The sequence below is a fragment of the Quercus suber genome, unplaced genomic scaffold (assembly GCF_002906115.3).
Source record: "Quercus suber isolate HL8 unplaced genomic scaffold, Cork oak 2.0 scaffold_133, whole genome shotgun sequence".
NCBI classification, from domain to species: domain Eukaryota; kingdom Viridiplantae; phylum Streptophyta; class Magnoliopsida; order Fagales; family Fagaceae; genus Quercus; species Quercus suber.
This window is the reverse complement of record NW_027069596.1, coordinates 230,118-247,066: the sequence shown is the minus strand read 5'-3', so window position 1 is coordinate 247,066 and position 16,949 is coordinate 230,118. Positions and strand designations below refer to the sequence as shown.

Below are 16,949 nucleotides of genomic sequence, written 5' to 3'. Positions count from 1 at the left end.
TCCTTTCTGCTCAATGATTGTAGGTACCTCCTGGAGTAGTTCCAGTGTGTCAAGGTCACCCATATGTTTAGGGAGGCAAATAGATGCATCGACAACCTAGCTAAAGCAGGCTACTCCTTTTCTAGAAATTTTGTGGTGTTAGATTCACCGCTTACTGATGACTTATGTAACATTTTAAATGCGGATGCCGCTGGTTTGTACTCCTTAAGGCTTTCAGCCAAAACTTCGCCTTTTATGGCTAGCTAATGTTAATGCAATCCCTTTAAACCAAAAAAAAAAAAAAAAAAAGGGACCTCCTACATGTCGTTGACTTGTTTCTTGGTTAATTTATTTAGTGATTAGTCTTATTCTTAATTCTACAGAGTACAAACCCTCCAATTCGTAGATTAACTTATTAAATTTATTTATTGCTTTACACTATAAGATTGTTCGATCAATGTAAGATTTACACTATAAGATTAAACAAATACACACAATATTATATACATTTACAACAAAAAAAGATACATAACATTATACAAGCTAATGTCCCCCACCATTCAAGTTACTGCTCTTTTTAAAGAAAATTAATTTCTAGGAAAATGTCTATTTTCAACCTTGGTTCGACTTTGGTCCAACCTCAAAAATCTTGAACCTTTCCCTTTTACGGTTCATTGAATAGTCCGGGTTTCAAAGCCATGATTAAAATAGATTGTTACAAAGAATGGAGATAAAGAAAGAGAAAAGGGGAGATGACTCTTTTAAAATTTACTAGTTTAATATTATTATGTGTTTATCTCTATTTTATTGTAAAAATAATCATTTTTTATGTTGATAAACAAACAAAGAAATTGTTGTGGAAGCTAGTGGAAGGATAATATTGACATAATAGTCAGTAGATTAAAGTGCAAGTAATATCTAATGATATGTATAATGATTGCAAGCTTTTCACCTCCAGGTACTTATCCTTTAAGAATGGTGCCAAAAACCTACTTGCCACGTGGCAAGAAGCCATTAGCCAAAAAAAAATAGTGATAAGATCTCAAAAGAAAGAAGAGTATTTAAATCCAGGTTTTTATTTTCGAGGAATTACGTTGATTGTGACATCTTATACAAATGAGTAATGCTTTTGACACGTATAACAGTTGAGTTGGTAAGAGGCTGTTTGGATTTTCAGTTTCCATTACCCATAACTCAAAATTAGTGGCCCACAGTTGAGTAGTGTGTTGGATGTGTTTCCAGTTTTTGATTCCATCACTCAATTTTCTGATTTTTTAGTGATGAGTTATGAAAACTGAAAACAACTTTTAGGTGTTTTTGAGTTATGAAACAGAGTTATGATGACATTTTGGTAAATACACACATATTTGAGGGACCCATAGCATGTAAGTAGTCAAATCAGTCTGGTCTTCTTCTTCTTCCGGTTTTTTTTTTTTTTTCCTTTCACTTTTTTTTTTTTTTTCACACTGGGTCTGGTTTGGTCTGGTCTTCTTCATCTTTTTTTTTTTTTTTTTCTTCTTTTCTTTCCATTTCACATTGGGATTTTTTTTTTTTTTTTTTCACTAGGTTCAATGAGTTTGGGTATTGGGGGTTTAAGGGGAAAAAAAAAAAAAAAAAAAGAAGAAGAAGAAGTAAAAGCTACACCAAGTCAATCCGTGGGTACCATAAAAATTAAAATTTTTTGAGTTATTAGATAAGTGATGAGTGATAGAGTGATGATAATGAGTGATGAAAATTGAGTGGGGAGTGATGAGTGATGGCTTTTTAAAAACCAAACAGCCCCTAAATTTTTACTAATTCTCATTTTGGCCCACCACTTATCACTAATTTATCTATCATAACAACTTACCACCTAGGCATTAATTAATTAATTAGCGTGTGTGTGTTTCTAAACTTATTTGAATTCAAAGAGGATGCTTATGGGTGCAAAATGTATTCTTGCCATTATTTTAACTTAGTTGTATCACTGTTAACTGGTTAGGGAAAAATAATAATAAAGGGATTAAGGGATTTGGGTTACGTGAACGAATTTATAAACAAACTGTCCTTATAATATCAAGTCATTTAATTTATATGGGGGCCAATTTTTCATCCATAAAGACAGGGAAGATTGAAACGCTATAGGCTTTAGCCTTCTTCTTCTTTTTTAATATTCTTGTTTTTGCGCTTCTCAAATCCTATATTTAGGTAAGGTATACAAATTTTACGAGGAATGTAATGCAGGCTCCTTTTCTCTTATCACTGAATATGTGCTTCAATTTCTATCACAATGTAATGATACCTTCCTTTTGTTTTCCCTCAAAATCTTCTAAGATGTTTTTAAATTAATGTTGTTCAAAATGGCATTTCCCTCTTGGGATGGCAATTTTGCCCCACCTTACTTGATCTTCCCCTCCCCGCTTTGCCCCATGCGGGTTTTTCCCACCTCGCAAAGGTGATGGGGCCGGGATGGTGTGAGATTTTAGCCCCGCACCATTGGGCAAGGCAGGGATTAGTTTAGACTTTTTAGACCCAACCCGTGCCGCCCCAACCCATCCCCACCCCGCCCTGCATTGATAAGGGCTAAATTGTAAAATTTTCATACCCTAAAACTCTACTATTTAAAAAACATATCATCAACTTATTTTATTTTAGTCAACTAGGCTTTCTATTTCTTTTTTTCTTTTTTCTTTTTTCTCTAGCAAAGTTGGAAATAAGGTACCAATTTTAACATTTTCTTTTGTCTTTATTATAAACAAATTTATATCCTATTGAATCATTGATTTTGTCTTTTGAGATTTTTGTTTTTGTTTTGATATTGCCTTGTTAAACATTTTAATAATATTATTCAATTTTTGCTAAAAATTAGTTTGATTTCATAGGATAAATTTATTTGTAATTTCAAGTATATTTTTATAAATGAAACAAGTTTTATTAAAAATAATTGTAACAGTTGTGGGCAAATTAACAAGAAGTAGTGTTTTACGGGATAGGGCGGGGCTTCGCGGGGCCCCAAGAGGCGGGATGGGGCAAGAAAATTTTCCTCGTCATGCGAGGATGGGGTAAGAAAAAACCATGTGAGGCAGGGGCGAAGACCCCATCCTTCGAACCCACCCTACCCAATTGCCATCCCTATTCCCCTCAAATCTCCTAATTTTTTTTTTTTTAAAATTAACATTATTCCAAATGGCATAACACGATCCCCTAAGAAAAAAAAGGGTAAATTGCAAATTACACCTCTAAAGTTTAGGGGTGTTTGGATTTTACACCTTAAAATTTTAGAATTTGAAATTTGGCTCCTGAAGTTTGGGGGTGTTTGAATTTTACACTCTAAAGTTTCAGAATTTGAATTTTACCCTTTAAAGTTTAGGAGTGTTTGGATTTTACATCCCCAAATTCTGAAATTTTAGGGTATAAGAACCAAACACTCCTAAATTTTAAGGAGTAAAATCCAAATACCTCTAAAATTTATAGGGTAAAATCCAAATTTTAAAATGTTAGGGTGTAAAATCCAGACACCCTAAAATTTCAGGGGGTAAAAGCTAAATTTTGAAACTTCAGGGTGTAAAATTTAAATACCCAAAACTTTGGGGGTGTAATTTGTAATTTACACAAAATAAAACAAACAAACAAACTGTCAGGGACATTTTGCGACAAGGGCCAAAAATGCAAGATTAGCCCAAATCTCTCTTTAGGTTCTTTAGAAATGTTTATTTGTGGAGAACCAAGCCCAAAATTCCAAATGTATAATGAACAAAAGACTAATGGAAGTTTCAACTCTGTACCCATATTTCCATCCCGAAATTGAGAGAGGTTGTGAGGAAAAGAGGGAAGGTTCCCCTGTACCTATATTTCTATCCCTAAACTTCAGAATTATGAGAATGTTAGCTGGATTAATGGGCTTTTGGTCTCAAGTTTCGACTCTGTGGGTAAAAATGTAGTTGGCCCTTTTTGAATCTGATTGGGGCCTTTTGTACTGAACTTGGGTGCTCTAAGTGACTGTTTTTGGTCAATAGAAGAGGCTTTGAACCCCAATGTATCAATCAAAGAGGCTATGGTCAGATTTGATTTAATTGGGTAAGGGGGATACCTTACTTTTTGCATAATTTGAGAAATAAAGTAGCCTAAATCCATGGACTGATATTTCTTAGACATGGCAGGTCCTTGAAGGCTGCATTTGGTTGTTGCAGCAGACAAGGTCAGCCACTTAGGGTTAGCTATATGTTTTAGGCAAAAAATGGTAGAGCAGAAAAGTTGGGCTATAGTCAGCCAAAGCATAAAGGCTCTTTTAAGGTAGAAATTTCGGGTATATGACCTCCTCCATGAGCCTAAGGTGCTACCAGTGTTTCTTGCTCACTCGGTGGCACGCATGGGCTAGGCTCATGCAAAAGGCCTGAAAGAAATCAACCCATACCCTTCAAATCACACTTCCTCAATTTCCCCTATAAGCTGCATGGGCTTGGGCCATATTTAAAAGAATAAAATATAATATAATACATGAATTGAGCCCACAAGGAAGTTGGAATAGTTGAATCGGGCTTGTAGAAAATGTGTCGCGAAAATGGGTATCAACACAAACAAACAAAGGGTAAAATACAGTTAACATCTTTGAAGTTTGAGTTAATGCCAGCTAAATCTAAACTTTCCAAAATTGACTAACTTGATCTCTAATAACCATGAGAGAGGAGAAAAATGAATAATAGTTTAGGGTCCAAGTTGAGTTTACCAGTTTAGGAACCAAGTTGGTCAGTTTTGAAAAGTCTTGAGTCCGACTGATATTAACCCAAACCACAAAGATGTTAACTGTATTTTACAAATTAAAAAAAAAAAAAATGATAAACAAATTTCCTTGCATGACTTTCCAAGCTTAAATAGACAATGAAAATAGGAAACCAATTTTCCTATTTTTTTTCCCTGAACCCACTGCGAAGAAATATATTCTTTTTCATTTTTGAGAAACGCGAAGAAATATATTCAATTCTTAAGATAATGGGAACAAAATAAATATTCTAAGTCAGATATTTTGAAACATTGATCAATCTGTTTCAAGTAATTAAATTTCATTTAAAGTTTCAATACTCTAGAAAGGAAATGAGGCTTGAAATTCAACGGAACACCTGTTAACATCGGATAAGTGATGTATTGAAGTTTTCAACGTGGTGCTAAATTAATATTGTTCTATCTCGGCAAAAATAATAATAATAATATTGTACTAAAAATTGCATTACACATAATAACTCAGCCAAGTTTCCTTGCATGACTTGCCAAATATGCTAATTTTTAAATATTTTAAAACTTCCAACCTCTTTCAAGTAATTAAATTCATGGAAAGTTGATTCTTCAAAAATAAAAAATAAAAAATCCTCCCGCGTTTCACGAAAATCGCTTAGCCGTAGCGCTCCTTAGGCCGTTACAAACGCGCTAAACAAGCTGTGCTCGTTTTGAACTCCAACATCAGCCTTATTATTAGATTCTCTATTTTCATTAGGCTCCTCACTCCTACTTTATATTGGTTACTAGGATCTCCATCATCACTCTTCCAAGTTCAAGTTATTTACATGCGTGTAAACTCTTTTATAAGGCCGCAAATGAAATAAAAAGAAAATACATTTGTTCAAACTTCAAAACATAAAAAAATTATGCATAGTAGCAACCCGTAGCCGTAGGTTTTGCGAATTATGAAAACTAAAAAGTGATGGTACACTTACAAACTACAAAGTACAAAGTGTGAATCTGCAAGACACAGGGAACAATGTTTTTTTTTTTTTTTTTTTGGGATTTTTTTAGGTTTTTTTTGTTTAAATTACCATATTCTTACATATTTAAATAATAAAAGAGTCAATAAAGTGAATCTATTAATATAATTTTACACAATTCACAAACTCGGCCGGATTAATAAAACCTAACTAGGTTGCTTAAAACCCATCGACTTGCACTGGCTTTGACTAGGTCACATACTTTTTTGATCCAATTGATCACCTGGCCGGTCAATGTGCCGGGTCAACGGTCCGACCGGCCTTGCTGGGCCAGGTTTAATAACACTGCAATAGAGTAAACACCACGTTTCAACCTTCATCGCATTCCTTATCTTCTTCTTCAAGGTGTTTTGTTAAAAATTTAGCCAATATTGAAACTTTCTNTAGAAATTATATATATATATATATATAAAATTAAGTTTGAGAAATCATAACCTGAATATGTAAATTAAAAAAAGAAAAAGAAAAAAAGAAGGCATATGCCTAAATTAAACTCGCCATTATAGTTCAAAATCAATGTTTCATAAGTAATAGCATTAGAAATTCTATAAAATTCACAAGAAAAATAAACAAATGTCATAAGATTGCAACAAAGTCTTTACTAAAGAAAATCTTGTTACATGTCTAAATATTATGTATATTAAATAAATAAAAAGGAAAATCTCAAACTCTAATGCGTATCTCTCTCAGTCTCTCACTAGTTGGCCCAATTACTCCAATCTCGTGGATTACAACCTGGGCTTAAACTTAAGCTTTATCTTCATTGAAAACTCCAACATCAGCCTTATTATTAGATTCTCTATTTTCATTAGGCTCCTCACTCCAGCTTTATATTGGTTACTAGGATCTCCATCATCACTCTTCCAGTTCAAGTATATAAAAATTACCATATACAGATGTGCGTTGGAGTTTTGTATATATATATATATATATATAATTTCTATAAAAAAAATTATTTGACCCTGCAGTTTAACTGATGACCCACTGGTTGAACCAGTGACCCAATGACCCAGCTCATAAACTGGGTCAGCGTCTGGTCCAAGTTTAATAACTATGCTCTATTGTGAAGTTTTGTCTTTACTCTAATAAGATTAGTGAATTTAAGCAGCAAAATACAACATAATTTTTCCTTGGTATGATGGCATCAAAGAAAAAACAATACAATATATTTGTCCTATTCCGACCTTTCAACTTTGGCAACCTATGAAATGTTACAATATTATAAATATATATAGGCTATTACTTGCACATAGCAAGCAAGAGAGGGGAAAAAAAAAATACAAAAATGACAAGAGATTTGGGTGCTCTAGCTGATGACCGTATAGATGATGCGGGTATTCTGTTGGGTAGCTCGAGTGGCCTACTTTTGTTGGGCATGATTATCATATCCCTTTCAATCGTATCAATGGTCATATTTGCTTGTGGTGATGATAACTTTGATAACCCTAGAAAAGGAATACCTCCTTCAATTGTTGGAATTGTAGGTGGGGGTGGAGGTGGCAGTGGCGGCCGCGGCTGTTAGAAACATGGAAATAATTCATTATTATTACTAAGCATGTAGCATGCATAGTTGTTGTTGTTGTTGTTAGTTTTCTTTTTTTGGGTGCTACAATCGTGTCTTTTTTATTTGCTATGATGGTAAAGAATATAAAAGAATGAGGGTTGGTGTGTGGCCACATGACCCAATTTTCGGTTTTGATTTCTTTACTTTCAATAAATGACAGAGAAGGGAGAATTGAGGCAAATATTGGTTGAGTTGGTAAGCTTTTGGGTCCGGTTACAATAGATAGAGTTGGTAAGCTTTTGCTCGTCTCATTTAATCCCACCACTTATTACTTTTTTACTTATCAATAACAACTTACTGCCTCAACAGTTATGAATACAAAAAGAATGCTTATGGGTGCAAAATGTACTTTTTCCATTATTTTAACTTAGTTGTATCACTGTTAATTGATTGAATTAGAATAGTCCAGAAACTTTGTGTTCATCCCTAAACTTCATAGAACACTTCTCTCTACAAACTAAATTTGTTCTAGTCTCACATTAAAGACTTGCCCGGTTTCATGGTTGCAATTTCCGTGGAATATAATAAATCTTGTGAGATTACAATACATAGCCGGGAAAAGAAGAGAGATTATAAGATTTTATTTCCTGCTGCCCTTAAGATACTAAATGTGTTAAAATGTTGGGGAAATTTTTAATAAAGGGAGTAGGGGGTGTGCAGGGACGGAACCAGGATTCGAACCTGAGGGGGGCAAAGTTTAAAATAATTTTTTTTATGAAAATAAAAACTAACGTTTATTTCATATTCAACAAAATATTATATATAAAATAAGTGTTTCTTAAACATTTCAACACATTTATCAAAATGGAACTTGACGCTATTTCAGAGGAGATCCAAAAATATATATATTTAAGGACAAATCTTAATTTTTCAAATTACGAGACCGTTTGGGGTGTGCGTTGGCGTTGGCATTGCACGTTTTCAGCCTCTTTTTTTTTTTTTTTTCACGCTTCCCCAGCTTTTCAGAGACAAAGTGTTACTGTAGCAACACTGTTGTAGCTACTGTTCATTGAACAGTAGCCGCAACATGTGACTTTTCCACCAATTTTTACTGTTCACGGACCCACAATTTTCACTTTTTAACAATTTTTTTCATTAAAAATGGGTCCCACGATACTATTCACATATTTAAAAATTATTTTGCTACAGTATTTTTCAGTTTTCAGTTTCAGTTTTCAGTTTTCAGCTGTATCCAAATGGGCCCTACATATGCATACCAGCTTTTATTTTTATTTTTTTATTTAATTGGGGTGACTATTAGGACCAAAATTTAAAATTTCAACATATATATATATATATACTAGGTTTTTTTTTTACCCCCCCACCCCAAACAGCTGCATCCTGCCATTTACATATACAATTTCCTGCCATATACATTCAAATTCCATGACCAAGTTCCTGCCATATACATTCAAGTTCCATGACCAAATTCCCAACAACAAATCAAGCAAGATAAACCAATTGCTTCTTGCCATATCCATATACATTCTCCCAACAACAAATCAAGCAAGATAAACCAATTGCTTCCTGCCATATCCATATACATTCTCCCAACAACAAATCAAGCAAGATATATGGAAGTTCCCAACAATAAGGCATCAAGCAACAACACTAAGGCATCACAAAAGATACGTACAAATGTTTGGAGATCAGCAAAAATATACAAAAAGCTGAGTTTTACATTCTAAACTTCCCTCAAACACTAAGGCAGCAAGCAACAAGATTTGTGTCTACAAAAATATATATATATATATATACAAACGTTTGTGTTTACAATATGCTAATTAGAAAGTCCTCCATTTCATTTGCTTCCAAAAGGGTGGAACGGAAATGCCTTCTTGTCTTAATCTCCACCATGGCAAAACTGCACAAATTATGCCCATCAAGTTAAAGTTGCCAAATGTTTGTTTGCAATACATAATAATACTCTAAACATGAATTCCAAATTGTAATTCGGCATTGCTGAAATGCGCATTTATATGAAAATCCCTGACAATTGAGCAATTTGTTATGCTTGAATGATATGAAGGAATGAAACATAGCATTATTTTTTGCCAAATTATGGAGTGATTTGACATTTCAAATGCCAAACAAAAAGGACAAACTGAATAATATTATATATGATAGGTGCGAGACTACATACATAAATCGAAAGAAATAGGGAGAGATCATCACTGCTATAAAACCGTAACATAATACAAAGTGTAACATATATGAAAGGAGGACTAAACAATTGTTCAACTATTCATTATAAACAATCTAATCAAATCACTCCATAATTTAATCAACTTCAGCAATACATTTGGAAGAGCATTGATAATGAGAGCTATTGTTTTGTTCATGGAACCTAACGTATTTTGCATGTGTCTACTCATGAAGATGTGAATACGCCAAGAAATTGTGTTGTTCATGTTCCTAGTGGCAAAGGTTAAGATGCAATATTATGGAGTAGTCACCTTTGAAATGCGTCTTGAATCAACGTATTTTACAATAATACAATGACATCATGATGTTTTATAACATATTCAGCAGCAAAAAGATTTCTTTTGTCCTTACTCACTACTGAGATTCATAGTTTATCCATGAGAACATGGTATGTATATATGTTAACTATTGGTTTTAGAGAAATTTTGTTTTACCTCAGGATTCACAGTTTCTTTCTGTGGAGTTGGCATTGCGATCCTACAATATATTAAAGGCATCGTATTAAAATCACATAACAATGCATTGCAAAAAGTAGTGTTTCAGTAAATAACATTTATTCGCTACCTGAGAAGAATATATATTACGAAACTCCTGGCTAAGTTCCACAAAATAGCTTTTCATCGACGTCTTCAGTTCGGCCAATTCTGCTTGGTGCCTTGCCTCAGATTGAGCTAATTCCTCTCTATGCCTCGCCTCAGAGTGAGCTACTTCCTCCCTATGCTTCGCTAGTTCCTCTCTAGATTGAGCTAGTTGCTCCTTAAGCTCTTCAATTTAAGTTTGAACTCAAATTTAAATCCTTTTATCAAATAACCCATGTCGATGATCTATGGGTCATGTGTTATGGGTTGGGTCAAACATACCTAATTACTAACATTTTGGTTTGAACTCAAACTCAAAATTGCACTCTCCAGATGCATCTTTATGGGTGTTTGGCACAAGCTGTGGTTGTATTTGTTACACTTGAATATGTTTGGCTAAATGACAAATTGTGCACTACCGTACTCTAACTTTGTCTAAAATTCATTTCAATCTGTAACTTCACTTTTGTTCAATTCAATCTTCTAACTTTTAACTTTATTTTATTTAGTCTTCCTATTAGTCTCATCAAAGTCGCGTTGTTAAACAATGTAGTTTTGATTTGTTAAAGTTTTTTTAATTAAAAAGTGAAAAATCAATACTAGTTTTTCCTTAAAAACATAAGAGAACTAATTTTATTTTCAAATATTTAAAGAAAAAATATTGGGAAAATTTAACATGGGAATTTTTTTTTTTATTAGTCTATTAAGAATAAGATAGTAAAAAAGAGAGAAAGAAAGTATCTAATCCAAAAAACTCATAACTAAAATTCATCAAAGCAACAAAAATTCAAGAAACCCATTCACATTTTGTTTCAATTTCTCTACTCTTTTTTAGTTATCAAAGCAGATAACAAAGGTCTGATTTGTTCTTCTCATTGATTTCAACCAATCAGCATTAGTGGTAGCTTTTAAAGCTACCCTTCCCTTCATACTATCTTTGATCAACCCAGTTCTCTCTTGATCTAACAAAAGCATATAAATTAGCAAAATTCACCACAAAATCAAATCACATTGATATCCACACAGAATTAGTGGGATATTCATGAGTGACTAAGCAAAGCAAGATTTGTGCTTCACCTCTATCGCTCAACACAAAATTTAATCTCATATTTTTAATCGAGCCCTAGGTTTTCTGGTTCACAAGGAATTCATTTTCAGGGGTGAGATTCCTAATCTGGGGTTGCTCTAAAATAGATATGATTTCTTATTCAATGTTGCACTGAAATACAAAACTAATTTGATTCCTTTAATCACTCCATTTTGCCATTTCCTAAACCGATATACTTTGTTTTGATTTGTTTGTGATTGCGATTTCAAATTTACTATTTGGTATTTAATTAAACAAAAAAAAAAATGTGGTACCAAAGTTGTTTTAGTGAATGATAGTGAGAGATTTGTCTACATGATGGTGAAGGATGTAGGGCTAGATTTATTTATTTATCATTCTATTTCATATTAGATTTTTTGGGATTTGCTTTGACAAAATGGGAATTTGCTCAAAGCTTCCGTTCATGATTGTTGCTATTTAGATCAAGAAAAGGATTTGTCTGCATTCAATTGAGCAACTTTTATTCCACCCAAATCTTTTTTTTTTCTTGATCGGTTTGTTCTTTTTTTGGTAAAGGAAAACATTTAAATTTTTATTTTTTTCCAAGAAAAAAAAAATCCTGCTACATTCGACTTCTTATTCTTAATTTTTTTTTTTGTGCTCCATGCTACAATAAATTCTTACATATAAAGTACATATAAAGTTTATTGTAGCAAGTTGGATATTTGTTTTTATTGTATTTTATTTGCGCTCTCTCTCTCTCTCTCTCTCTGGATTCGAAGCTCCATGGCCACATTGCTAAAGCTCTAAGCTTTTCCATTTGTTGCCACTCACCGCCACCACCATCACGGTGGTGACCTCTCTTAGCCAAAACCAACCCCTCTCTCATCAATCTCTCTCTCTCTCTTGCAATCGATTTCTTCAGCAAGCCTCCATGGCTAGATCTCTCGCTTCGTCAACACCACCACTTACAGTGGTGGATTGCTCATTTTCTCACTAACAGTGGTAGCTATCGCTAGATTTATGGGTTGCCATGGTGGTGGTGGGTTTTGTGAGTTAATTTTTTGTTGGGTTGTGGTTGTTGATTTGGGTGTGATGGGTTTGGGTGGAGGTGGTTGTTAGAGGTTCCAATCTGTTTTTATTTATTTATTATTATAATATATTTTTTATATGGGTCTGCTGATGGTTGGTGGTTGCTGATGGTTGCAGGAGTGGAGGCTGCTATGGTTGAGTTTGTGTTTTTTTTTTTTTTGCTAGGGGGTTTGATTTTGGGATGAGTTTTGATTGGGGTGGTGGTACTAGTTAATTTTGAGAGAGAGAGAGAGAGAGAGAGAGTGAAATGAATAAAAAAATTGAATAGTATTGGGTGTGATATGAAAAATACTAAATTTACGTTAGGTAAGTTGTAAAATGGCGTTTTAAAGTGAATAAAGTAACACTTTAACAAAGACTAACGGGAGGTTTAAATTGAATAATGTTGAAATTTAGTGGACTTAATTGAACAAAAATGAAGCTATAAAATTGAAATGAATTTTAGACCAAATTCAAGGGCACAATTTGTAATTTAATTATTTTTTTAAGGGAATTTTTCTGATGTTATTAATACTTTCAGCTTGAGACCTAAAGATTTTAATTGGATGATTCAAAAACTAAGAACATATTTAGTACACCGCAATGGTGATTATATAGGAATATGTATAACAAGAAATAAAAGATGTTGTAATGGAATAATGGAACATAAAAAAGTTATAACCTATATTTCATAATATCTTTAGTATAATGAGTAAATAAAAAAATTTACATTTTTTAAAGGCAAACTATTTCTCTTACCATTTAGAACTCTTAATCCATTCCTCCTAGTTATTACATCTTGAGACACTCTACCATCAAAACCAGAACCTTCCCAGCCAGGAAAAACCTAAATAATTTGCATGTTTTGTGAGAGAACTCTCAGTACATTTGTGGCAATCTCCCCCTTACAAATTCGATAACTAGGTTTGTCTTCTAGAGGCACTCTTACCCTAATAAATGTTCCATCTAATGCACCTAAACAGTTATGTAGTTATAAAAAATGCAATAAGCAAATAATTCTATATTTCTATTTCATAAATTAAAAAGAAAAATCACATTGCTAGATGCCTTAAACCATTTACGTCTCTCATAAAAAGAGTTTTCTGGAACCAACATTGGTTTCTTAAGTAGCTCTCCTTGTAATCGTATGACGACGTGTATTACTTAATCAAAATGTCTAATATTCGTCTCTCCTAGGTGCCTAAATTGGAGTTTTCTGACTTGATATTTTACATGATGATGAGCTAGTATATTTAGGAACACGGCAACTTGCTCATCTACTAACATGTTCTTTGTATATTTTAAATTTTCTATTGTTGCAAGCATATTACACAACTTGGTGAACGGATTTCTATTGATGCTAAGTTGGTTAACGCAAGTTATATCACTTTAATAGATTAAACGATGAAGTTCTTCTCTCTTTAAATGAAAATTGCGACCATATATTGCTCATTAATTCACAGATATAAAGGTCATTAATTCACAGATAAACTAACCTTTGTAGTAATAAATAAATCCTCTCTCTTCACAAGTCCGGACTGAAATGCTCCTACAACTTCGGTTTCATTCTTGTAATCAGCTGCAAGCAACATTATTTGCCAAATATCAAATGCCTAATAAACACCTCAAAAGGGAATACATAGTACGATCACCACAGGAAAAACATTGTGAGCATTTTTGGTGGGAATGAAGCATGAAACAATTTCCCACATTTACTCTCCCATTCCAAATCTACTCTCAAGTTTCTGTTCTTCCAACAGTGTTGAATGTCAATGATTTTCTCAATTTTGATGCAAAGGTTGATCAATATACAGCACATACACAGTACACACGTTAAACAAAATGCCCAGAATTCTTGCTCACTATTTCTTTTCTCTCTACAAACCCTAACTGACGCCCTGAACACGATTAAGGACTAAAATGAGGTGTTGAGGTGTTAAAGCAATCAAAGAACAAATACTTAAAAGTCGTAATAAATTAAATTACACAACTTCCCTAAAGAACTTTCAAAGCTTTAGATCGCCCCCCCCACCCCAAAAAAAAAAAAAAAATCTAAAATTTTACATTTAAAGCTTTACTTGATACCATAATGCGAGTCTGGCAGATCAAATGGGTACTAGGTCAATCAAACAAAGCGAGAGAGAGAGACAGAGAGAGAGAGAAGTCACCATTTCTTTCAAAAGACTGTTGCCATCTTTAGTAAGCTTGATATCACCGGCTCCTCCAACAAGCCTGCAACAAAATCAGAGAGAATCAGAGAGATTCCTTAGCCCTAATTTTTGAATCCAAATCTAGAACGAAATTAATTGGGAAAATTGAACATTTAAACCCAAAATCGAAACCCTAGATCGAAAATCGAAACCGTAAACCTAAAATCTAAACCCTAAACGAAAATTGGGGACCCTAAAACACAAAGCAAATCAAAAAATTTTAAAAACTTACTCGTAATCGGCCTTGCGACAGTGTCTTCAGAGAGTGTGTGTGTGTGTGTGTGTGTGTGTTACGGATCCATGAGAAGGGGATGGAGAGCGGATGGAAGACCGGAAGGATGATGGCGATTCGGAGAGGGTGGAAGAGAGGGACGGAGTTTGAGATCGAGTTGAGAGGAAGGGGAATCGGAGGAAGGGGGATCGAGTGCAGAGGAAGGGGAATCGGAGGGGAATCGGAGGAAGGGGGATCGAGTTGAAGGAAGGGGAATCGGAGGAAGGTGGATGGAGGTGAGATTGAGTAGTCCGAGAGGTTTTTTGAGGTCGATCGAGATAGGTTAGGGTATTTTCTTCTTCTGTCGAGTTGTGTTTTTTCCCTTTTTTTTTTTTTATACTTCATGTTGAAGCCGCGTTTAATGGTTAAACGCAGCTCTAACCATTACCTGAGCTGCGTTTAGAAAACGCAGCTCCGGACAGACTTGAAAAAGAAAAAAAAAAAACCAAAACGCAGCTTCACCCTGCAAAAACACGGCTCCAGGGAGGGCTGTAGCCGGGTTTAGTAAACGCGGCTCAAGGGCTAACCTGGAGCCGCGTTTTTGGAAAACGCGGCTCGAAGTCTAGCCTGGAGCCGCGTTTTTTAAAAACCCGGCTAAAAATCCATACTGTAGCCGCGTTTTACAAAAACGCGGCTACAAAACACGGCTAAAAACCGCGTTTTTTGTAGTGATACTTCCAAATGCAGAGGCTACCAGCTGCAACAATAATAAAGAAAAATATATCCGTCATACGAGAATAGAATATAATATATTATAAATCTAGTTTAAAATATTAATATTATTATTTTTGAGTGTATTTTAATAAATATCACTGTTTACTAGAAAATATATATATATATATATATAAATATAAAGATGTCTATCCTACATTGGTTGTGTGTTTCTAATGTTCGTTGTTTATAGCCACAGTTTACAACTACATCCTTTTGTAGTTGTACTCTGATCATGTAATGTATTATAAATTCAATTTAAAACACTAATATTATTATTTTCATGTGTCTTATAAAATAAAATAAAAGACAGGATAAGCATAAATAAAAGAGGAAACTTTATTAGAATGGCTTAATAAAATGACCAGGATAAGGCCATTCAACGAGTTTAGGATATGACATAACCAAACGACAGTAAATTAAAAGCAAGTTCAGAACATATTAATTAGAAGCCATTAAACAATGGCAAGTAAACTGAAACCAGATCCACGAAAATAGCAGCACACGTATACCACAGAACCACAACCTAAGCTTAGAAACCACCACGGAGGCGAAGGACAAGGTGCAGAGTAGACTCCTTTTGGATATTGTAATCAGCCAGAGTCCTTCCATCTTCAAGCTGTTTGCCTGCAAAAATAAGCCTCTGCTGATCTGGAGGAATTCCCTCCTTGTCCTGAATCTTTGCTTTCACATTATCAATTGTATCAGAACTTTCAACCTCCAGGGTTATGGTCTTCCCAGTCAAGGTCTTAACGAAAATCTGCATTCCACCACGAAGGCGAAGCACCAGATGAAGGGTAGACTCCTTCTGGATATTGTAATCTGCAAGAGTCCTTCCATCTTCAAGCTGCTTGCCTGCAAAAATAAGCCTTTGCTGGTCTGGTGGGATACCTTCCTTGTCTTGTATCTTTGCCTTCACATTGTCAATAGTATCTGAGCTTTCAACCTCCAAGGTTATGGTTTTCCCAGTCAAAGTCTTCACGAAAATTTGCATTCCTCCACGCAATCGCAGCACCAAGTGCAGGGTTGACTCCTTTTGAATGTTGTAATCAGCTAAGGTCCTTCCATCTTCCAACTGCTTGCCAGCAAAAATCAGCCTCTGTTGGTCCGGTGGGATGCCCTCTTTGTCTTGGATCTTAGCTTTGACATTATCAATAGTATCAGAGCTCTCAACCTCCAAAGTGATGGTTTTGCCGGTCAAGGTCTTAACAAAAATTTGCATTCCACCTCTGAGCCGGAGCACCAGGTGGAGGGTGGATTCCTTTTGGATATTGTAGTCAGCAAGGGTGCGACCATCTTCAAGCTGCTTGCCGGCAAAGATCAACCGCTGCTGGTCTGGTGGGATACCCTCCTTGTCTTGAATTTTGGCTTTGACGTTATCAATGGTGTCAGAGCTCTCAACTTCCAAAGTAATGGTTTTGCCAGTCAAGGTCTTAACAAAAATTTGCATTCCACCTCTGAGCCGGAGCACCAGGTGGAGGGTGGACTCCTTTTGGATGTTGTAGTCTGCGAGGGTGCGACCATCTTCGAGCTGGCTTGCAAAGTCAACCCCTNGAGCTACAGGAAATATTTGAATA

General features: G+C 34.7%; 1 protein-coding gene and 1 long non-coding RNA gene across 2 annotated transcripts; both read right to left on the bottom strand.

Annotated features, from left to right (window-relative positions):
- Positions 1-13,676: 13,676 nt before the first annotated feature.
- On the bottom strand, positions 13,677-14,652 carry LOC136068790 (uncharacterized). The gene is made up of 3 exons (XR_010630110.1): positions 14,623-14,652; positions 14,349-14,471; positions 13,677-13,759 (listed from the first exon to the last, which is right to left on the bottom strand). It is a non-coding gene; the product is annotated as an uncharacterized LOC136068790 (long non-coding RNA).
- Positions 14,653-15,693: 1,041 nt separating this feature from the next.
- Positions 15,694-16,903, bottom strand: LOC136068789 (polyubiquitin). The gene has a single exon (XM_065776441.1). It carries the CDS (start codon positions 16,820-16,822, stop codon positions 15,905-15,907), a length of 918 nt encoding a protein of 305 aa, XP_065632513.1. The 5' UTR covers positions 16,823-16,903; the 3' UTR covers positions 15,694-15,904.
- Positions 16,904-16,949: the final 46 nt, after the last annotated feature.

Bases quoted from the DNA above. Each gene is read 5' to 3' on its own strand.
- LOC136068789 (XM_065776441.1), bottom strand. From the start codon at position 16,822: ATGCAAATTTTTGTTAAGACCTTGACTGGCAAAACCATTACTTTGGAA.